Here is a 24824-nt window from a genome sequence, read left to right as displayed (position 1 = left end):
GCCATTCGTATGTTATCTTGTCATTCTCCTACTATTTTCTAATAAAACAGAAACATTTTACATTTATTACCTGTCAAATAAATTAATCCTCCAACTATAGAACGAGCGGATTAATAATAAATTATCTATTAATCGCCTAGTATCGTAATTAAAATTTAAATGAAACGTTAGTTAGTCAGAAAAACTGTGTACCTTTGTTACTTTGTTACCAAAAAATCTGGTAAATTCGAAACAATTAAGTAAGCCGGAAACCGGCCAGCATGTCGTAAACGTATTCCACTTGCCGAAGTTCGGTTAACGAGCAAATCACGTTACACGTGATATCGCGTTCTGAGAACACTATCTACGGAGGTTAGCCGTGCTACATTAGTCCGGGCCGTGCAATTAATTAAGTTACAAGCGGTTTAATGGGGGATCTAGTTATCTCTTTGATTGCCTGCTCCTTCGTCCGCCACCGAATTTCTCTGCCGCACTTATTTCCGGCTTTTGCTCCTCAGACCGGTCTCTCGGTATCCACTGGATTCTCTCCGTGAAACAAAGAGATCGCATCGAGGAACTGGCTCGTCGTCCACGGGATGGAGAGTTCCATAAATGATCTCAATTATATTCTTAGTTAACCGAATTAATGGATCCCTAACCCTTCCTCTCCCTTCGACCGTAATTCCGGCTAGCGAAGCTCAGCAAACGTTTGCTCTTGCACGCCTTAAACGCTTTGGTATTCGCCTCCTGTCCGTTCGCATTTTCGCCAAGAGTGACAGACGCTGCCACGTAGCCAAACGAACCGGGAACGTGTCAGTTTGTAAACCCGTTGAAAGCACGTTCGACACGACACAACATGAGCCCCGATAAATAAACGCTTTATTAAATCGCCCGTATAAGCGTTGTTTTCGCCAGACGCATTCACTCTTGCATTTTACGCGAACCGGCTGGCCCAACGACGCAGAATATTATTTCGACTAAACGGACGGCGACGAGGCACACAAGGGAATCGTTTAAAAACATGGCATCTCGTTAATTACATCGTACGCGTTGTATTAAAATCGCTAGCCGGCCCACGCGAACAAAACGGAGAAATATCACGAGGTGAACGTTGCACGCTACATACCATCAGCTTTTTCCCTTCCTACATCACACCGATGTCCCTGTTTGCTCTTTTCGCGTTTCACGCTTTTTCCCCCCTTTATTCCACCGTTCGCTAATTAAATACGTTTTACCTTAATACCACGATAACAAGGGTCGTTTTTACCTGGTATTTTAGGGTCGACGCGACCTCGACGTGTTCTATTGTTGACGCAAGAATTATCCGCGTTCGAAGGGGAAACAGCAGCACGGAATCTCTCCGTACGAGTTCAATCCGGGTCGTCACGATGCCTGTCAGGGATTTGTGGATCTTGTCGGCGGCTACGTGGTAAACGTACAGAGAGATAGCACCAACGGTCTGCTCCTCTCTGCGTGTATCCACTGCGACACACCACCGACACTGTTTATGCTCGGTCGGGAATAGTAAATTGAAGCCGTATTATCTGCCACCGCCCGCATATCGCGTTCCTACCGTTCGTTCGAACGAATCGGCCGAACGTCAATGATAATCCTGCGGTACGTTCTAATTTCGAGTGATGAACGCGACACGTTTGTCCCTGTCTAGGAGCGAGTGAGTTTGTTACAATCGCTTTACAATTGGCTACCAACAATTTCCTGTTCGTTACACAGCGCGGCGACATACAATCCCGTCCATAAGTCATGGAACGCTGACTTCAGAATTAGGGAGATGACACGTTTTTAGGTGAAACATTTTTAAAAATTCGCGTTTAGATATTACTGTTGCATCGTTGCAATTACGGTGCGCGATATTTTAACCGTAAATTCTCGAAACGCATTGAATATTTTCAAATATTTGCCGCGGCGGTCGGTGCACGTGGTTCACCTCAAAGCCCTCCAGGGACGGATATTTTCCAACGTAACAGAATTTACCGAAAGAGGGTGGAAACGGTGGCGCGATATAGCGGTAGCTGTAGGATAAATTCGCCGCTGATCCGAGCAATTATTTTTACGCCGAACGAGCCCTGTTTTTCTCCGCAAAAAAACAGGCCGAGCCTTCGTTGGAAAATAACGTTAGGCGTTTCCTGTTACCCTCGACCTGGAATCGTTGACCCGTGTTCTAACCGTCCTCACAAAGATACTACGCCCCTTTAAATTTTGTTTGCTCATTTTGGCAAATAAAATCTCATTAGACGCGTCGTTGCTTCGCGCGTAAAGGAAGCACGAATTAATATTAAGATTCTTCACGACTGTATTCGTCATCAATTGTTGCGTCTGTGTCCACAAACGCGAATAAATGTTTCGTTTCTGTCAGTTATCCGTCAGTTTGAAATAATTGCACGGAAAAAAAAACGGAAAATGGGTGAAAAATCGATCGGAGAGTCGAATGAAAAGCATGGATCGAGGCGGTTGTGGTGTTTCGTGTTAAACAAACTCTGGGTTTCGTTATCGAATACCGACTGCAACACGTTAACGAGAATCGTTGCGGATAACCGAGGCCTTCGTTTCGTTCATCATCTCCGCGCCTCAGGCTATGTTTCACCCTTTTGGAAAGTTGTTTCGACAGCTGTTGTTCCTCCGCGGAAACAATTTCGCTCGTCGACGACGAAGCAGTTCAACCCTTCGTTTTTGCGCGTTTACCGCCAGCCTGGATTACTTAGGCCATGAATAATTCCAAGTTCTATGGTGTTAATGAGCTTCAGAAACGCGACAGTTACATTACTTTTTAAGGAATAACGACAGGAATTCAGTTTCAGCCAAGATATTTTTATGAAATATTTAACTCACTGACTGAATATTATAATAAAGGGATTTATATGAAATCATAAACGTCTCTTCGAACGTTAAAACGAATAATGCTTTCCGCAGAATATACGAAATACTTACTAAATAAAAGAATTCAATTATCTGACTTTCCAGAATTACCTCGGCTAAAAAGATAGCAGAATCCACGATATTTATGCTTCAACAAGCCTTCAAAAATCCCAGCTTGAATACATCATCCGGGCTTTGGAGTTGAAATTTCACCGAAATTTTTTCCTTCGTGATGTCGATAAATGTATTCCGCTTGAAAAAGGAGAGGAAAAATTTATGAATTCGTACTCGGAGGGAAACTGGTTCGTATCAAAACCTCGGCCAGCGGCCAGAATGAAGCAAGGTTTTGCTCGGCAAAACAGGGAGGAAATAGCCATTACTTGCAGCTCGTTACGACGCGACGCGTGGCTCGTTGTTCGTGGCTGATTCTGAAGTGAACATTACGTCGCATCAGCCTCTGACCGTGGTACGTGCCATAACTGCACCGTGCACCGGCATCTCGACAAGCTCTATCTCGATCTCTGTTTCGCATCCGCTCTAATAACGTATGGTAACGCTTGGCCAGCTAGAAACTCGGGCGTGAACTTGCACGGACAAAACGAGCAGGTTGTTCGCGCGAGTTACACGGGCAATCGCGTGATTTACGCTCGTCGCTCGGCGATACGTCAACGAACGACAGCGACGATGCGTAGCGACACGTTTTTCCTGTCCTATCGCTTCGTGCCAAGCTGAAAAATGCCCGTCGTTCAACGTCGAACCGTGCAACGTCCGGTCGATGACGCGTTTCGTTTCCGGTTACTATCGACTTCTTTCGTAGCATCAATTAACGTCGAATCGAAGTGGCTGATTTTTTGAATCGTTAAAATCGTCGAAACGATGCTCGAAATTTCCTAGCATTCGTTTAACGCAATTGTTGCCAGCATTGTTCGCCATGAAAATTCGTCTCTTTGCTTTCGGGGGTGTTTGTAACTTGTCACGAGAGGCGAAATAATGAAACGAAAATGAAAAAACAAGCTGTTGCAAAGTATTCTTTTTGTCGCGTATGAAAAGCACCACGTTCGAGGTGAAAATAATTATTTAATATTTAACGTGGAACCGTGGAGATATATACGCGTTTGTCGCTTACAATATGTCGTTTGTATTTTTAATACTTTGTAATACCTTGCTGTATTATATATACATCCATGTATAAAGAGCTTTAAAATGCAAAGGAATAATCATTAGCCAACATTAAATCACGCAATTTATTAAATCTCTTATTAAAATAAATGAGACCGTGGAAAAGATTACCGTGTTGACCACGATGGACATTAAATTATGTATTTAATTCGTTAAAGAACTTTTCGCTTATTTTCTATTCAGATTGGATTCTCAGATTTCGAAGGCGAATTCAATCTTCTTGATTGTATTCCTTTATAGGGCTATCTTTATTCCAGGTTGTTTCGTCTAGTTTCGAAAACGTCTAAGAGTGTCACGGAGAAATAGTACACGATTATAGGTAGCGAAGAATAGCATCCCAATTCCCTTACAGAATTACCTGAAGTGTATAAGAGAGGTGTCAGGTGTGTCTGGTCGGACAATTTGGTCACGAACCTATCATTCGGCTCTTATTCAATCTCATGGCTCGTGCCTGAATAAATCGACGTCATTTTCTCGCGAATCGCCGGCTCTACGTCTACGTCTTCCTTTCTTCCTATTTCAAGGGCTTCGCCCTTTTCCACCCTTCTTTCTAGCCCCGTTTCACCCCAGTGTTCGCTCGAGTTCAACCTGGAAAATGCAGTCGATTCGATTCGAGGTGGCTTTCAAGAGTGGAAGTAGCTCTCTTGAAGATATATTAAGGACCTTCGATGGAAATTGCTCCAACTCCTTCTTTTAAAATGCCTGAAATGATCTGGCCGAACATCAAAGCTGATATAGCGAGTGCAACTAGCTGACGATAGGGATCAAATAAGAAAGAATACCGATTCGCGATGCGTTTTAAGAGCGAGCCTAATGTTCGATGGAAATGGTAAAAAGGATTCGTCAATTAACATTGTTGAATCGGAAAATTCGTATCAAATTGAATTATTCTTTTTTCACCTTTTCTTTTTTCCTTCGGGACACTGTAACGTCATCCAAAGTGTAGTGAAACAACGAGGAGGAGTAATAGAATTACAAAGGGGGTGAACGGCTTTGAAGGGGTCAGGCTCGAGCGTTACGCCGCAATTTCACGTTTGCACCGTGCCGTGAAAGTTAATTGGCAGAACCGCTGTCGCACGGTAGCCGCGATTTTGACGCTTTATGGTCGGGAGGGTGAAAAATATTGGCGTTTCGACAGAACGGCCGGATCGACGGAAAATAAACACCGTCGCTGGCCGCAATACCTCGTTATTTAATTGTTTCGCATCAAACTGTTAGTTGTTGCCGAGTTATCGCACGTTTCATTTACTCTACCCAGTTTATCTTCCTTAGACAACCATCATCTGTCTGATCGAATACCAAAAATATTCAAACATAATAATTTAATGAAAAATAAATCGCGCCACGTCTAGGGTGGATAATTTCATCGACGAATTAATTCTCGGCTACCTCGATCGGAATTGCGAGAAAGTATAAGGGGACAAACGAGATCGATCGTTCGGAAGATCGACTCGATAACGGCATCGAAGCATTTGGCAGAGGCTCTGTGGCGATATTTAACAAGCAAGGGAGCAAGGGATGCCCGGTACAATTACTCCTTGATGACTCGCAGCTGAGAATGCAGCTGCCAGTTCATCCGGAAGTCGTTTCTCGGGATTTCGCGCCTTCGAAGGTGTAACTGCGGGGCAAATGGAGCGGCAAAGCCGTGGGGAGAAAAGAGGGAATGGACGCGACGATGCTTCGAAACGGTGCCGGCAAAAAATACGATGATAATCGAACGGTAATTCGTTAGAATGACACTTTTGCGTCAAGAATTAACGATTGCGATAGTCGTTGGTAAAAGTTATTGCATTTCGACAAGAAGCAATGAAAAGATAATCGTCTTCAAAGCGAAGTGTTTTAGCGTAACAAATGATAATTTTTTGAAAGCAGATAAAAGGTAAACAGGGAAATGATTCGTAGGCGGCGAACAAAATCGAGCGAATGCCGGCATATATGTAAATAGTTTATCCATGGTTTGTTAGATACGTAATACTCTTTGGGTAAAATTTCCATATGAATATTGCGTATTAATGCAGCTCCGTTCATATGTTAATATGCTTTTCCAGTGAGCCGCGATAACGTGCAAATTAACGTCGAACGAAAAAAAATCTTCTATTTACATCGACCGAACACGCGCGTCCTCGATATTTCCGCTACGGGCCCCTGTAATTAACATTTGTCCAACGGGAATCGCGGTGTCGAGATAACGTTGTTCCGTGATTGATTTGTGATAATGTCCATTTGTCACGATTTCGATTATGTTAATATTAAGGATGGACACGAAGATATCAATGATAATACCCGGGTTAATTTGTAACCTGGATATTAGGTACCATTTTAAATATTGGAAATTGTTCGAATCCTCAAGGGAAGTGTTTGATTAATTTCGCTATCAAATTGTAATTCATCAATTTTGTACTTTGAAAGATCGGTGCTCGGCGCCCGGCTGGTCAATCAATTTCGAACTCATTTCATTAAGAGAATCATCAGGCAGGGAAGCCGCGTTCAGCTCTTTTGAACAGGGTTCGTCCAACTTCTTAGATCGCTAACTGTGGAAAAAGCTCGTCGACGGAAGGTTAATTAAACTAATGCTAAAGTATACAAGAGAACCAGCCGAAGGGAGATATTCAGAGTTTCTGATCTCGGTCCATGGCCTTCCAATTGAATTTCCTTCCAAGAAATACATCGCCGAAAGAGCGGAGGGAAAGTTTCGTTCGCGGGATGATCTTTCCTCGATTGATCGTCGATTATCGAAGATCAAAAATGACTGGTTGTGAATTTACGAGCAGCTGGTGTACACGAACCCCCCGGTGCGTATTTATCGCATCGATGGATGGATTAATGACGATTAAACGGCTGTCAGCTAACCTGTTCGCTAGCAGTGAATAATTTCGCCCACGTAGCTTTGCCGGGAATTAAACGGAGTCGCGAACGTTCTCGTATAATCCGGGGATGTTAAAATACAAGGTATTTCGATACACGGATCTCGTTTTACATTAATAGCGGGCATAAGGCAGCGAAAACCCCGCTGAAATTTTGGTGTTATGTTTGGAGAGTTTCTGTTTGTTAACATATACAATCGATGCGTCGTTTCAATTTTCATCAATATTATAATTAATCGGATCTCATGTTTCACACGACGCTGATAGTATGTCGTTCGGATAGTTGTTTTATTATCGACGAAAGAGAAATAAAGGGTAGATCGAGTTTCTATATTCTTCCTCCACAGATACGCATTAATTGGCCCGGGTTAATTTCTAAGTAATTAAGAAAGCTCGCGTTGCGCCAGCAATTCGTAGAAGTACATTTGGCGAGTGTCCAAACAGAAGAAACGTCGAAAGAGTAAGTGCGATCATAAACGTGTCAACTGGTAAAAACAACAATGAAGACAATGTCGGCCAAAGATGCGACGTAATTGAATTATCGAGCTGGATAAGTGCGACTGGTTGTCGAAAAACACGGACCTCGGTTCGGCGTTAATTAAAATAAAACAATTCCGTGAATTTTATATCAAAGTGAGAAAGCTTCTATCAGTAGCTGTGATGAAACTTTTGCTCCACCACTGAAACTGTACCATATAGTTTGTTCCATTTTGGATCGTTGAAAATTCGATTGATCAGCGATGGTTGCCATCCTAGTCCGTCTGACCAGTCGCCGACCTATTCTACTTGCACGCTCAGCCTCGATCCTACTCTACTCTCGTCTGATTAGACAATACTCTATTCTACTTGGTTCACCACGTGCCGACCTACTTTACTTGTCTGACCAAATACCGTTCTGTTCTACTTGTCATTGCAGATAAGATCAATCGATGAGAAGAGAAGGAAATTCACGTTGCAAACAAAATTATTTGTTCGGAACGAAATTAAACAAATTTTCGAATTTCGTATTCACAGGTCATCGAAGTATTTTTTAGACGTTTTGTTTGAACAAACTACCAGTTTCGCTGGCGAAACTCTTAGAAACTCGTTCTTATCGAGCGTTAAAACGGATTCAACATCGCGAACGCCGCAGCAAATTCAAAACAGCCATTACTTTACGACTTTTCTCTTGCCACTTGGTCCGTAGTCGTACCAGCAGCACGATGAAAGTGCGTAATCCAGAGGGGTTAAGTGTGCTCGATAGACCGTTAAAAGCAACGACTGTGTTTGCGAGGCGTGCTGTGTCCCAGAAGTTACGCTCCAACTTCCATAATGCGAAATTCAAGCGAGGAAAAGGAACGATCCTCGTGCCGGTTATGCTTGATCTTATGTTCTTTCCATCCTTTATAAGGAAAAATATCGAAATCTAGTCTTTATCATATACGTGCTTACAATTCGTTACTCTATAATTTCTAGGTGTCACTCTTAATAAATGAGCAAACACGGAGGATCGAATGGAGGAAACAACTGCTCTTCGTAATTGAGAAGCAGCACGGAGGTGTCTCGACGAGCTTTATAGGGAGATCGGTGTTAATTATTCCAATGTGTACTAATTGCTGATTCGGTGGATTATCTGGTTATCTACTGGTGCACTTTATCTCTCTCTTTCTCCATTCGCTTCTACCACATTCGCTCCCCAATTCCTCCCTTTCTCTGTGCTTAATGGCTTACGCGAATTGACCTGCTACGGCTTGAGGTTTCATGGAGATTTTCATGGAGGCAGATCGAACTCCGATCATCGATAATCGTTCCTATTTTTATTAACAAACGTTTCATTTCGTTCGTTGTATCATTAGAGTTGGGAATTAAAAGTATCTTGGAAAATTCCATCGTTATTTCCGTGTTTTCGTCGTTAATGAATCCACGATTTTTTAATGCGAGCATATTCGTCGCGTAAATATATCCGTAACATTGGTGCGAAACGAGCATGGAAGATTACAAGGCGAAAAGTAGGGGATAATGGCAGTCGAAATTACCTGGCTGCTGGCACGGTTAGTTAGTAATAATTAGGGCGTTAGAAATAATTAATAAGAATGCGACCAAGTTAACCGGACGAAAAGGGGATTCTTCTATTACGTAAAATCCTATTACCGCGGTTGGCCTGATTAAAAAATTAGCCCGCTTTGATAGCGTTCTATCCTACGGTAGTCGCCCCCGTTTACCTACGCTAGATGCTATTTTAACGAAAGAACGGTATTTACAACGAATTAATCGCTAATTAATTTCCGTACCAGATACACGGTACGCGGAACCACTGACTGAACCGTGCTACTATATTTTAATTAACTTACGCGGAGGCTTTCCGTGAGATTGCTAGACCCGTGATCACATCGCAGAAATAAGGAAACAAGGGTGGGAAGGAAAAAATTGGCTCGGTCATTGAAAAAATAAAATTTAAATCGACGCGATTCCAACGTCGACCGTTATACCTGTAGTTTAAAAGGTTTTAAGTATCCGAAGGCTTATAATATCAGACCAGACCACCGGATCCAAGAAGATTCGCTATGGACTAATCTTCCTGAATTTATGGACCTGCCCGATAATGTTCCCGCCTTCCTTTTACCTTAATTCTAACCCCAGCCTGCTCATTTCGCTGCCACGAATTCCACCAGCAGTTTTCCCATTTCCACCCACTTCCTTCTTTTTTTCCATCCTTTTCGTTTCCTTTCCCTTTTTCATTTCTTGGCCGATGAACAATAGAATTTAACGTGACCACCGCTACTCCACCCCCCAGTCTAATAAATTCAAACAGAATTACACGTCGACTCTGTGTACCGACTTCTTGCAATTTTTCTTGCTTTTTATGTATGCCTCTTCCTTCCTTCCTTCCTTCCTTCCTTTTTCTGTTTTTGTTCTGCGACGAATGAATCCGGATAGATATGTATTTTCGAAATTATATTCTAATTGATCGCAGTTTGTTTATTCGTATCGACCATACGGTTTACTTTGGAGATTAATGTCATTGCATTGAAATTTGTCAAATTACCATCGTATTGTATATTCATTAGCTATGCCTTCTCTAAATATTGTATCATATTATCAGTAATCCTAGCTGTGGAACATTCTGATTGAAATCCATAAACGAACAATGTACGAGTTTCACTCTGATACATTGTTTGCTGTAATTAACAATCAGCCATTTTACACCGGAAAGATTAATGAATGGTGTATCTAATCATATTCATCAAAGTTCGAGCTCTAAATTAATGCAGCACGAGTGTTATTTTGGGACACTTTCCTGTCATGAAATCATGCCAGACTTTCTACATTTCGATGACACCTTTTGACTTTATATATTCCACACAAATTCCTATCATCTTTTTTTCCTTTTTTTTTTTTTTCTATTCGATAGACGAACCATGGCTAGGAATCCGACCGTGACGATTGAATCGCGGATTCGCAATTGCGAATCGGTGAAACGAAAATTTTGCACGGGACACGGATCTTTTCGCGATCGATCAAAAATCGTTCTCTCTTCGCGGATCGCGCCAATTTCCCCGAACGATTTAGCATTCGATTTCCGGCCTTCTTTTTTTTTTTTCTCCCCCCGTGCCACGGATCGTTCTCGAAAGGATCTTCCGGGGAAATTCGCGACCACGATCGATAAAATCCCGGACAGCGGCCATTTATATTTATGGGAGACAGCAGGGTCGCGCTAGCTGTAACATTATTCGGCGCGATAGGAAGCGCGGGGCGAACAACGCGGCTCGTTAAAAATTGAATCTATTTGCCCGTTCGAGCTTGAAATTCAAATTCGACGAGGAACAGCCTCCGCCTGCTGGATAGACCTTCCGAGTCTATAATCGATATACACGCGTCGATGTATTCGATGCCAGCCAACGAGTCGACGACCGTCTCACAGTCAACGGTTGAAGGTAAAAAATTAACCCGCAAGAATTAGGAAGAATGCATTTGTTGTAGTCGAAGATTGCAATTGAAATACAAAACGTGTTGCGTTTCCACGCCATTTCCACGAATAATCGCAAAGAAAATGAGAGACATAGGAGAGTGAAATATTATACCGAGACGCACGGAAATAGGAAGAAACTGGTGAAGATGAAGAAATAGTCGGAGGAGAATTTTCAAGGTCGAATAATAAGGTTGTAGGGACGAGACGATTGTTAAGATAGAACGCGTTACCGTCTGGTTGACATATTTGCTCGAGAGTTTTTCATTACTTTTAATTCCATCTTGCGCTGATTACGCCGGGAATACTTAAGCACTGCACGGTATTTTTTAATTACGGCTGATGCACCCTCGTCGACCAGCCAGCCGGCGTTTCATCGATCGTCCCTCGGGGGTCTGGCTACCGCCACGGATATTGCAAAACCCTGAAGAAACCGCGAAAATCTTCATCGTGACCGCTATCACGGATCTACCTGAGAGAGAAGAAAATTAATTTCCCTAGAAACCCCGCATAAATTCACATACGTTTTCAAACGGCAGTAATTTTAATAAGACGCTTCGCGTTAATCGAATTAAATAATTATAAAGGAAAATCATTATTTTTTCCTCTTGGCTTTTTATGGAACATCGTATCCGATTAAAATCTCGTGGAAATCGATTCGAGTGAATCGAAGGAGGTAGCCAAGCGTTACATCTAAGCTGTACGAGTACCAATTCATTTTCTTCGACAGGAAATATTACAAAAGCTCGAAGAAATCTCTCGGAATGTCTGTCTGGAAGCCGTTTCCTCGAAGCTACTCGAGACAGAGGGGTAGATTAATTTCGAGAGCAAGACCTGTCCGGCGCAGCGGAGATATACCCGGTGGGCGCATTCTGATCGGTCGCTCAATGGAGTCCTCGCGCGGTTTATCTTCGGTTTCGAAGGACAACCGCGACGTTGACAATTAATCGCTCGGTCGAACAATGGAAAGTAACCCGACGGTTTAATCTACGCCTCGAACGAATTAATCGCAAAGGACAGCCGGCACAGGGAGCGCTTCCGGTTGCTAGGCGACTAGATGTAGCGGTTCCCTGAACGCGGAAAGCCCTGGCTTGCCCCGTTCTCTTCGCCCGGCTAAGAGCTGTCTAATTCTAAGCCGCCTAATCTGAACGCCACTTCTGACTTGTCCCTGGTGATTAAACGTTCCAGGTGTTTCCTCGCGTCTCGTTTTTGCCCTGACCGTAACCCCCGATCGATCACCTGGCCCGCGAGAAAAACTCCAAGAATGAACATCCGCCGGTGTGCACGAACGCCGCTGACGTATCGTTCAACGTCCACCGGAAACGCGACTTTCCAACGCTGCCACGTACTGGCCGTCGTAAATCTGCGGCTACTTTTTTCCCCTGTCGGTCAAACGAACCAGAATTTCGTCTCGGACAGCGCAGATTTTACGTCGGGCAAATCTTACCAACTGTTTATTTTATTCTTTTTAAACGCGATACAGTTGGTACAAGAATTTGCTGACCGACGTTAAAATCGTGTTCTTGATCTCGTCACGTAGACCGGAAACATCGATCAGTGGGATAGATCAAAGGGGAAAATCAGGTTTCGGCGGTGCCTCGTTAAAAACGTATAATTCAACGAGAGGAAACCAAGGGAGCGTAAATTTCGTAGGTACTTCGGGAAGAGCGATAGCGAGCCTGTGTCAAGGAAACGGCGAACGTGAATAAAAAAGGAACAAGTGGAAAAGCCAACGGAGGATGTGGACCGCGGAAAATGATTCGGACCGAAAATGATGAGGATGCAAGGAAAGAAACGAAAGATGAGAATTCGGTGGTCCGCGTTTTCACGGATTACTTCCAGCACATATTTTCAGGTTAATGACAATTATTATCCGGACCGGACATGCGACCGTGTCTGGTAACGGCGGTTCTACCAGATAATTGCATTATTTATACGTTACAGGACTAGTATGAGAGTAATTCGGTTGGTATCTTCTCATGGAAAATCCTGGCGCCCGTGAAACTTGGAAATATTCCGTGAAATGTTTAGGGAATAGTGACGGACACTCGATAGTCTCCTCTGTAAATTCTCGAGTAATTTAATCAGCTTCTTGTTTACTCCAAGTCGAACGTTCGTTAAACTCTTGGATAGCTTTGAGAAACTTAATGTTCTTAATTGGTCTAATAAAGTGATACCCTTGAAACTGTTGAAAATCATTATTCCCTGTATAATTTAATCGCGTCGAAGATTTCAAAGGATTAAAATTTTAAAAACGATGCACCGTTTGTACGTTAATAAAGAAATAAAGATTCCAAATTTCTGTGCTATAACTCATCCACCCTCCCGCAATATTTTCCAGCGAACAATTATACTTCTTTCGAGTGGTGAAAAGTAGAAATTCCCTGGTGCGGAAAATATTCGTCGTGTAACCCTTGAAAGGTGGTCGGGGCGAGTTCAATTTTCGGGGTCGCAAATCCAGCCTGTCGGTCCGCGGATTCTAATCTCTGGTCGGACGAAAGAGGAAACGGAAGAGGGGAGGAAAGGAAAATGTCGGTGAAAACTCGGCTGATCGTGGACTCCTGGGGTGAGCCGGCTGACGAATCTTTATTGCAGCCTCGTTGAAATTCGAGACGATCGTCGACGTCGATACCGTCTTACGTGGATATAGAGGTGCCTTACGGTGATTATCCCTGACTGGTTAAGCTCCGTGGCGGGAACCTCTCCAGGGGATTATCTCTCTGTCTCGACCTCTGTACACCCTTCAGCCGCTGTCGATATTTCAAAGGTCTTATCTTCTCCTTCGGGATATCCATTGGAATCGTGCGCGGCTCCGTGCAACTCGCTTATCTATTGTCGGATTAATTAGGTCACATTACACCGGTGGATGCCGTCGATACCTTTGCGTATCTACCAAATGTTTCACACCTTAATTATTCACCTGTCTCACGCGTAGACGACGATTTCATTTTCACGGAAAATATTAGTGTCGTATTAACAACGTTCATTTTTATCCATCGAGAGAAGAAACTAAACTTAATCCGTCTGTATTTCACTAAGTTTGGTTACTAACAAACGAGGGGTAGTATCGCGCGATCCTCTAATCAGTAGTAGCTTATCGACACTTTTCAATATGCACGCGAGCCAATCCGTAGCCGGTTGAAATAAAGATTTAATTCGATCGCCGATAATTAGTTATTTAGCATTCCAACGGGTCACTAATAACTGGATTCCAGGCTAGAAAGCCGGCAAATTAGCGACTCGTCCAAAATCCGTAATTACCGGATGCAGTAATGTTCGCGGAAAGCAGGATTTCAAATACGCTACGGCTACAAATCTGTGAATTACGGTATAGCGAACGCGTGCGTGGAACCGGGATGCCCTTTCCGCGTCAAAATTTCTCTGTTAGAAGGATGATCCTGCACCGCGCGCAACGTTTCCCATAACTTTCCAAATAGAACGTTGTTTCAAAGCGAAACTTCGTTCCTTCCGTACAACAGAGCAGAGATAATGGGACGAAGGAGAAATAGAGGGAAAAGCAAGAAGAGAATTGGAGACCGGATTTAAAACGTGAAATCTGGGAAAGCGTCGTTAAGCCCCGGGATTAATCTATCCATAAAGGCTCGCCGCGAGCAGACGCGTTACCAGCCCGTAATGCAGATATGCAAACGAGCTCGTGGCTACGTTTATCGCGAGTTTATCGATTTTCACCACGTGTTTAGTGCCGATTGTTGGTAATAAAGTCGCGAGATCGATACCGGGAAAAGCGACTTTACCCAGTCAATTCGGTTTGATAAACAGTTGTTTCATTTTCCATCCGTTTGTGATAAATACCGAAGACTTCTGTTAGGTTTGCGAGACTTCCAACTGCGACTGGAACATAGAAATTTTTCTCTTCGTCGATTCGCTTCTCGCACTATGCTTCCCTGTAAATACCAAGGATCCTTTCGGAGAGTCGGCGACGCACGGAATTATCATCAGTTCAGAGAAGAACCGTTTTCCATGGTGCATTGAATTCTGGTCCTGTTATCAGTAACCAGTGACTGTTATTTGTCGAGTAATAGAAACATTGATATATTCGTCGAATTCACAGAGTCCACGATAAGATTTATATCGTCATCGATGCTGTCGACACGATCCTTCGATTCTTTTCCTCCGACGACACGTGATTCTCTTTTTTCTTCTTTTCATCCCTCGATGCTCGAATAAAAGTGGCCAACACACAATTCGAGGCGAGGCGCAACCGTGTCATATTTCATGCGGGGCTCGATTCAGCCGGCAGCGTGGCCAGAAGAATTTATTAAATCGCCAAATTTATACCCTTTATACGACGAATTTTTCAACCGACTGGTAAGATTACATTTTCACCGGGCGCGGAATTGATTTCCGCGAGGGCCAGAAAATGGGGTTGTACGGTTTAAACAGAGTAGCCAGAGCGGGGCATCGATAAAGTAGGCATTTAAACGCGTCGAATAAATCGTGCCTGGTCCAATAAATCTTCCGACGTCAGCCTTGCTCGATCGCTTCGCATTTCGAGCGATCCGCGCGTGCACGCTTTCGCGCTCACCCTTCTCTTCTTCCGGTCTCTAGCCAACCTAAGACCGGCTCGTTTCCTTTTTACCCCACGTCCGCGCGAATATATTCCACATCCCTGTGGCTGCCTCTCATCTTCATTCTTCCCTTTCTTCTTCTTCTCCTTTTTTTTTTTTTTCTTATTTCCGTCGACCGTGAAATTGCTTGTCCTACGCGACGCTCGCTCCCTCGTCGCCTTCTTCCCTCCATTCTTCCCGTTCGTCGGTGTTTTAAATCATCTCGAAAGGCGTCGAGACGCGTGCAAGAAGAGGGACACCGTGCGTAATTAAAAGTTCCCGTTTACCCTGCAGTCGAGAAACTGGAAGACGGACGAGAAGGAGACCTCGGTGTCGGAATATAAATCCTCGTATTAATAAATTTATAAGCAGTTCAACAACTTCCCGGAACAATGAGCCGGTTCTTCATTTAAATGTCTTCCTTTCGATGGATCCAGCGTTCATTCGTACTCAACGAAGACGGAAATCCTTCAATTGCATCGCGTTTCTGAACGAACCTTTCAAGCGTAAGTGCTTATTAATTGATTGATATTCTAATTTCGAAATAGATCCTCGAAATAGCCTTTATTGACATCATTAGGAAGAGAAGCATTTACCAAATTCGAGGAGTGTAGCTTGTTAGCAAAATGACGTCAGATATTTCATCGCCATCTTATTGCACTTCGAATGAAAAGTGAGCCGCTGCAATCGCAATCAGCCAATGCGTGTATGAAATTTTAGTAGGTGTGTAGGTTTGTCTTCTCTTTGGTAGGTAATGGGCCTCCGGAGGATCCAGCCAATCAGTATCTTTATAATTAAGTTTTCTCTGTAATCTTCGCGATGGCCGAATAACCGGCACAGCTCGAATTCCTCGCCATAAACATGGCAATAGCACAATTTCTGGAATTAAGTCGACTGACCGAGGCTAGGTATCGTGTAAGCAATGGTACGCTGATGGAAGCGGCAAATCTCCCAGGGATTTCCGACAAGGATCAGGACGTTCGGTTGTTTCCCTTTCTTCTTTTCCCCTCCTTTTCTTTGCATTTGGCTTTATCCGTGCACGCCACCCCTTCATCCACGTCCCGATACGTCTTACTTCTCCAAAGGAAATCCTTCTCCCGAAAGCACAGGGTATTTTCGATAATCGCGGTGTTTCTTCGAGCCTGCCAGATCGGTGTCGTCCTACGGAATTACTCGGGAAATTCCGTTTGCGAATATTGAATACCGTGACTCTGCTAGTGATTAAATAATTACTGATTTGGAGCGTACTTTTCAACGCGCGATACTTAAACAATCGAATATCGCGAACGAGAATTCGGGATCCATTGAACGAGTCAGAAGCACTCGACGAGATTTTCGTTGAAAAGATAGGTAGCGTCAGTGAAAATTTGTCGATGTTACTTTCATAAGTGTCATCTGTGTCTCCATTGTTCCCGGTTGCATTGATCCGACCACAGTGAAACGGGTCAATGGTTTTTCGTACAATGCTCCATCGTTACGTTTCAACGGGACAAAATTAATGAGAAGCTTTCGATACAATTGATCGACGAGCTAGCTATTTAATGAGCGACAAAGGAATCGAAAACGACCCTTCTCGCCGCGATTCAGTTGTGTGTCACGTAAGTGACGTTAATTCGTTATTCAAACAAGCCCGTGAAGAGGAACGAGGTTACTCGGATGCCGCGATGAGGAAAATTATATTCGCTAAATTGAAGGAATTCTTCATGGGATCCGGTGTTTAAGGCAGCGTCAGCTGCGAAACCAGGTTAAACAGGGAGTGAAAGAAATGAGGAAAGTCAGACGAGAGGGACGTAGACACGAAATTTACGATGATTTTAGTCTGACCAATCTCGTCACGTACCTTATACTATCTTTAAATATAGTTTACGAGCTGAAAATTAAAAGGAACGAATGTTGAAAGGCACAATTGTCTTTTACGCTTATGAAGTCTGATTTGATTTGATGATACAAGAGTACCCACTGCAATAAAATAACACTCATGGCATACCAATTTGAAATTCGAAATTAAATGGATATAACGTTTCATCAATATTTTCGATGCGAATTGATTGGTTTATCGCTGAAACAAACAATGAATCAATAAATTTGAGCTTAATATTCTCCATTAGCGAGTACTCGGTTTCCAAACGTTATTATAGTACTTCATAGATACAATTCTGCTATATACAGATTATCCCAAAACAGGGTCGCGTAAATATTTGAGTAAATATTAAAAGTACCTTGTTTTGTTTTAAACAAGATATTATCGATTGTTTAGTAAAGAGATGAAAGTATCGTCTGGTGAAACAATTATCGAGCAAGTCGATAGCGAGTGAAGCGGATTTCTTGTCTCTCAGAAGCAAGGTGTTTATCGTCCAAGGTACGTCTTTTTGCGGAGAACGGACAAAGCAGCCTGATAACACGACCCTATTTCCAGAGACAAGTGAATCGAGCTTAAATGCTCTGTATAGCTAGCGAAAACAAACACGAGTTCTTCAATCACGGGCACAAAGGACGCTCCACATGTACTCCTAATCGAATATCGCGAGCGGAGTTCGACTCCGAACGAGCTTAAGTGTAATCGATGTCTTCCATCGAGTGCTGTTTCCTCTCGTTCGAACATGGACCTGTTTCGTGACTTCGTTAAGCTACAACAAACTTCCTACGACGATTTCGCAAACGAACGAATTCAACGGGATACGAGTAAAAAGACTGTACACCCACACGAACGTATTTTGGAGATACTTGTGAGAGTATAAAAAGCGAAGAGAATTAAACTTTTCAAATATATATCGTTTCATTTCACAATTGCTGAGAAATATTGTGATTCGCTGCCTTATTCTTTGCTTGAATTAATCAATGATTATCAACTCCGAAAACCATTTGTAACATACGTAAGAAATATCGTTATTCGCTCGATCCGTGAGATACTCGTCCCCCTCCTTAGAAGTCTAAGGAACTCGTTTCAGTTTGTAATCGTCGCAGCAGCTCGGGAACAGCAGGACTTTCTCCAGCCATCCCGGGGGACATCGAATTTTTAATTCGACCCACGAAACTTACGGGACGAGCCGTTTATCGTTCGCGAAAGTTTCGACGTCGGCGGGCTTGTTCGTTGCTCGAGAATCGTCGGAACACGGCATTGTGAAGAGTTCCTCGTCAAAACGGTGCCTTGATTTCCTCGAAGATTAATAATCCACCGACGAAATGACTGCGCGGAGCCGTCCGTACCGTTCGAACCTCGGCTAAGATGGTGGGCTCGCCGGGACGGTGAGCAGAGAATGGAAGTTTGTTCGAACTTTATTATAAAACTAATATTTTCCAAGTTCTATGAGGTATTACGATAGTTTTCTGAAAGGGCCTGCCAGTAAAGCGGCGAGGCGAAATGGTTCGCGGGCGAAACTTCAATATTCGGCGACCATAACGACACCGGCTGATATATTATTTCCTATAACTTCTCCTCTTCCTCTCTCGCGCCTTCGCGGCTTTGTCTGGCTGACCCGCGGGGCGAGAATAAGAAGATCGAGAAAGAAACTTGATTAAGAATTCCGGCTCTTCCGAGATCCTTCAATTTATACCCGACACGTGGCTTTTAATTGACGTTTAATGCTTTATTTATCAGAAGCTTGCAATTAATAAACTTTTCATGATTATTCACTCGTCTATAATTCAGTCGGATACGATTGGCAGTTTCATTTATGGAATCACTGTGTCGTTGAAATAAATCTAATACAGTCATTTGATAATAAAGTTAATTTTCGAATAACGCTCGAGAGAAATGGAAAAAAGTATCAATAAGGAAACGATGGGAATTGCAATTTCCGCGGAACGAGAGCATTTAAAACGGCACCGAAAGCGGATTTAATGGAAATCTCATTAGAAGACTGATTTACGAGCCAATGTAATTTAAAACTATTTATGAAGCTTTACCACGATACCAGCGGGCATTACGCTAAAGCTGTAAAGGAAATGGGGGGGTGGAAAAAAAAGAACGAGAGATAAAAATTGAAGATCTACTTTCTACGCCACGGAGGAGCTTCCATTGTTTTCTTTCCTCAAAGACTCAAACTAATTTTCTTTTTCTCTCAACCCCTTCTGCAATCGTACCCCTTTCATCGTCTTCATTTCTTCCCTTTCCTTTTTCTTCCTCTTCTTGTTCTTGCTTTTTACACCTGAATTTGCTCGGTTCATTTCACGACGCGGGGTAAAATAAGAAAAGTTGAACAGTAAGCTGGCTGAAACGAGCGAACCTTAACACGTTGATTGTCACGGTGAAAATAGGCGCGCATAATAAGACGGATTGAAACTCTAATTATAATTTAATATAATAATGCACAATAGCAGAAGTAAGAATTCACGGTTGACAAGATTTTCATTACCTTCGTTATTCTTACCAACGCGTCACGATAATTGCAGCCACGTTCTGAATAAAACGGAAGCTCGTGCCGCAAATTGAATTAAAGCAAGGTTATTTACAACGGGTAGCGAGAGTGATCGCGATTTACGTTCGGTTAAAAGTTATGGTAACGACCGACCACTCTTCTCGCAGTTGGCACGACAAAAGCCATCGACAAAACCGAATGAGTTACTAACGGAGAACAATCGACGGAGACAGTGCGATAGAGAGAGAGAGCGAGAGCGAGGGGAAGAGGAAAAGGTAAATAGAGAACGGCGAGTAGAAAAGAGAAAGAATTTTTCTACCACATCGACTTGCTTTCGCGCCTTTTCCTCCACCTCTGTGTAACGTTCGCGAGTGGTCATTCGATATACGTGCCACTCGGAAATGTCGATAGCGAATTTCTCCGCTGGAAAATCGGAAGGAACTCGTGAGAGTAAGGTGCGAGTTGCAGTAGGTGGAACAAGAAAAAGAGGGTTAGCAGGGAGAAAAGCGTAAGGGGTAAACGAAAGAAACGGACAGAGCTAAAGAAAGGGGAGAAGATAACAGGTCTCTGGAGAAGCGAGGGAGAACAAAGGGTGCTTATCGACACCGCACTTCTTATCCCTAGTAACTCCTTTTATTTTATCCGTTTCCCGTTCCTCCAGCTAAAGCCTCGAACTCGTAGCTTGTATCTGAAAGATAATCAGACCGGGACGTACTCGAGTGCAGCCGGCTATTTAACTTACCCCTTCTTTCGCGCATCCTCATTACCTTCGAACTAGAGGTAGTTGTAGCCTTGAATTTCGTTTGTTGCATTTTGCCAACGTATGGCTGAGACAGTGGGAAAGAAAAAATAAGACGAAGAAGTTTGTCGAGGAACGAGCTGAATCAAGATCCTCTGCTTTTGGCAGATTAATTTTCCGGGACTCGATCCAAAGCACGGCGTCGAATTTTCATCACAATACCGGGGTGTAATTGAAAACGGGCTTACACCGAGCGGAAAAGGGTAAAGTCAATATTTAAAGAACTTACCGAGTTTCGATGACGTAGTGCGAGATCGGATTGTTATGAGAATTAGCGCTCGGTGCCCAGGATAAATTCACGGACCTCGATGTAAGGTTTGTTAAGAGAGGCCTTTCCGGTGGATCAGGAACATCTGAAAGCAAATTTCCAAGTTTTAATCCTAGTTCAAACGAACTTAACGTTCTGTTTAATTATTTGCACTGAAGACGCTTTGTGGTACGTTGAAATTGTTTCCCGCTAGCTAATCAGAGATACAAACAGTAGTTCTCCATTTTTTATTTAATTCGTTACACCTTTTTCTTAATAATAATGATTTTAAGAGGAAAAAATGAGTGTCAAGGCGTGAAAGTTACGCCTTAAACTTTCATTTCGTGTATATTTCTCTCTAATAAGAAAATCACCTGGAGCGTTTTTGATTATAAAAACTTGAACCTCTTAGCCGCGATTACGTTAAAGTTTCTGAAGATGTATAAAACCGTCAGGGAAGCTTTAAAAAAGTTTCAAAGAACAAAGTACAAAGGCTAAAGGTGTTACAATTACACCATCATGGTTCTTGGAACAAACAGAAACAAGGAATACGAATAACCATCCGATCCCATTCTATATAATTTCGTAAAGAATAAAGAATTCTGGTTCGTTCGGATTACAACGTATCACGTTGCTTCGAAAAATGACCGTCTGCGATCTACCACGAAGAAGGGAGGTTTCGAAGGTGTTCAAAAACGACACACCGATCACGCCCGTCGCAACGACCACATCGGATAAGAGTGAACCGTTTAATATGCACCGCCACGCCACCGCGGAGATATAACATTGTGCGCACGTTGCATAAGATCATAAATGAGAAGAGGGACCAGCAACCCTCCAGAATGGAGCCGTCATCCTCCTGTGACCTCTGCACCAACACCGGTTCTTCTCGTTACACATACACCGTTCCATCGGAGTTCTAACATTTTGTAGAAGCAAGGAGAAGCTGCTTGGTACCGAGCAATTAATCGTCTATTGTGAACGTAGCCTGTTGCAACCAGCCTCGGTGCAATTTTATTCTCTCCTACCGTGTTTAATTCGTCCAAACTTCGTTAGGCGAGTTGAAATTGTCTCTAATTCGCATATCGCGCTATAAAGAGGAGTAAATATTTCCCGACCACTTGTCGTTTCTTTCCCCCGAACCGTATGACACGACGATGAAAGGAAAAAGTGTCGAACGACGGGAATAAAGCGTATTGTCGTTCGCTTAACGAACCCGACGAGCTGCCAAGAGGGAGAAAAATAATCGTTGGCCGGCAGGAACGGGTGATCGGGTTCGTTTGTGCAGTCTTATCGAGCGGAACGATGGAAACGCGAACGGGGCGTGATCGAATCCTCTCAGACTTATTGGCTGACCTCGCGAGCCTGTCAGGACCCTCCACATCCGCTTTTGTCTGCTCGAAACATCGAGCTGGCCAAACAGCAGCGCGCAAGTTTAAACGAAACGAGAGAAACGAGGATTTCGCAGTTCTCATTTGAATCGACCAGTTGTTCGGTTAAAAGCGTGCAAATATTTGAAAAGTTTCAATTACGCCCATTCAGCGACCTGTAATGCGATAAAAGTTTAAAGCCATTTTTGTTTCCTGTTATCTATAAATTGAAAATACTGATGGATTTGAATATTAACCCTTTGTCTGCTATGGACGCACATATGCGTCCGATGAAAACTATCTACGCCCATAGATTATTCCTTGTATATACTAATCATAATTAAATAAAAGTTATCAACGCATATTATTAATTACACACCATATGTTATCACATTATGATAATACGACAAAACAGTGAAAAAGAAAAACAAATGAAAAAATAAACTGAGAAATGAAATGGAATAAAAAGAAAAGTAATAAGTGTAATTGTTTTGATTCTTATTTCGTACACACAGAACGTTCAAGCCTAAAATCCTCAGCAGTCAAAGGGTTAAAAGCTTCGATTGAAAAATTGATCGATCCTATTCGTGATAATTGGTTTTTTTAATGAGTTTCATTATAACTGTCCATTTTCAGGGGTGGCTGTTAACGTGTTCGTTTAAAGCAAGGTAACTTGGGTAGTAAATTTCGCAAAGGATAGAGAAAAAACAGTTTGGCACGAGCAAAGAAACCCTCGAAACTGTTTCCCCAGCCTTTGTCCAAGCGAGGTAACAACAATTTTTCTCAATTAGAGCCGACCATGTTACTGAAACCAGGACGAAATGCGTCTTCTGCACGGTAACGAGCATCCGCGGACGCTTGATACCGGAAGTTATATAGGTTACGCCGCATACCGACGTAACTGCACACAGAGGGACACCGCTGCGCCTGTCCTTTGCTATACGCGGAATATAAATTCCAGCGAGGCCGTTTACCGAAATTTACGGGCGTCGTTTTAAGAACTGTTTTGCCATGCTCAACCATATGGCTCCCACGTAAATATATCTCCTTTCGTTTCGTCGTTAGACCTCGACATTTAACCATTAACTCCCTCTGTTTCCATACCATTCTGCATCTTTTCCTTGAATCTTACCCTAACGTTGTAGTTAACGACGAGATAATCGAGAGAATTCAATCGGAGTAAAAAGTTGAACAAACTATCAACGTTACAAATCGTAAACACACATTAGAGTGTGTTTGTATAGAGGTATCTTGTTCGATACCGAATCTTACACGCATCAATCCAACCCCTAAACACTGGTATTCTTCTCCTCGTATCGCATTTTTCCTCGAGGAAATACTTGATCGGATGAAGTACACTATACCGCAAGCATTCAATCGAACCTTATTGAAACCGAGTCTCCATTACATTCTACGTTTCCATACCGTATATTTGCTAGATAATGTTTACCCGTGTCCTCTCTATATCCCTTCCCCTTAATGTTCATATTTATTCGAGAAAATCGCAATGCAATTACACGAATCACGTTTTGAATCTTCTATGACCTGGTTCTATTGATGATAATTGGTATTCCAAACGCTATCAACGGTACCAAAAATTCGTCCGGAAAGTCGGCGACGCACGGTACATAATTAAATACCTGGCGATTATTAATCTTTCTTAAGATGAAATGTTTTTATTCATTCGGCAATAAATCCTTACATATTTTTACGAGTGGTTTGAAGTTTACACTACTTGAAATTTTGTGAGAGATGTCAGTACACGGTGTTTCGAATCGATTTCTCGGCTCGTAAAGGAAGAAAGCGAAGAAGAAGCATTGTTTCCCGTCGTGAAACGAGCGGAGGATAAACTTTAAAGGATAAACTGTCTCCTATGGTTTCATCCACCCGACACCGCGTTGGGAAATATTGGAAATACAAACAGTTGCTTCGGATAAGACGTTGCTAGCCCGAAGCAGTAATGCGAAATAAAAGATTTAAAGAGATGCCCCCATTATCCACAAAATATGAAGTTATCGTCGGATTTAGACAAGCATACAAAAGTCGTTCCGATAAAGATAAGCAGGTAAAAAAGAATCTTTGAAAATTCGAAGAAAACAGAACGGATGCTGCCGATTTTGAATATCATGAATGGAAAATCTTTGATAATTTTTGATATATTAGAGTTTAACTGACTGTTGAACGCAGCAGTTCGCGAATCCTATTAAACTGCTCAGAGAAACCGCCGCGAGTAATACTGTTTTCATTAAGAGACTTTGAATATTCATTTCCAGAAAACTTGATAAACGTGTCCCGAATAAACGGGGCAAACTTACTGGCAAAAGGTTAACGACAACCAGACATCCACTGTTTTTGCATCTTTCTCCCGTGCACCGTAATTTCCCTTCTGTCTGACTATACGCTGACGTTTTTCCCTTGTGCCGTCCCAGGATTATCGTTAGAAGAGGGACATGCGCAAAGTGAAAAATCGCAAACACAGCCGAGGAAATTGGCCGGTGGTCCATTCTTGCCCGTTGTTTCCATCGGGATATCGATTCGATTCACCGGGATTTGCGTGGATCTTTCGTGGACGAGCAGCTTGGAACCCAGGTGTCGAGCGGCTACAAGTAATAGAAGCTAGTTTCCACCAAGTGCGTTCAG

The 24824-nt window shown here is 42.8% G+C and overlaps 1 protein-coding gene across 4 annotated transcripts in view; it reads right to left on the bottom strand.

The window, feature by feature from the left end:
• Positions 1–24824, bottom strand: part of LOC117600356 (Protein tyrosine phosphatase 99A) — a 274753-nt gene that overhangs the window by 33678 nt on the left and 216251 nt on the right. For all 4 annotated transcript variants that reach the window (XR_004580435.2, XM_034315697.2, XM_034315695.2 and 1 more), the window contains exon 3: positions 20797–20920. Coding sequence is in view for 3 of the 4 variants with exons in the window: in XM_034315697.2 (XP_034171588.1) it covers positions 20797–20920 (124 nt within the window). In the remaining variant the exon portion in view is untranslated. The remainder of the gene's footprint in view (positions 1–20796; positions 20921–24824) is intronic.

This window comes from Osmia lignaria, chromosome 15, assembly GCF_051020975.1.
Source record: "Osmia lignaria lignaria isolate PbOS001 chromosome 15, iyOsmLign1, whole genome shotgun sequence".
In the NCBI taxonomy this organism is placed as follows: Eukaryota; Metazoa; Arthropoda; class Insecta; order Hymenoptera; family Megachilidae; genus Osmia; species Osmia lignaria.
This window is presented reverse-complemented; position numbering and strand designations above follow the sequence as displayed.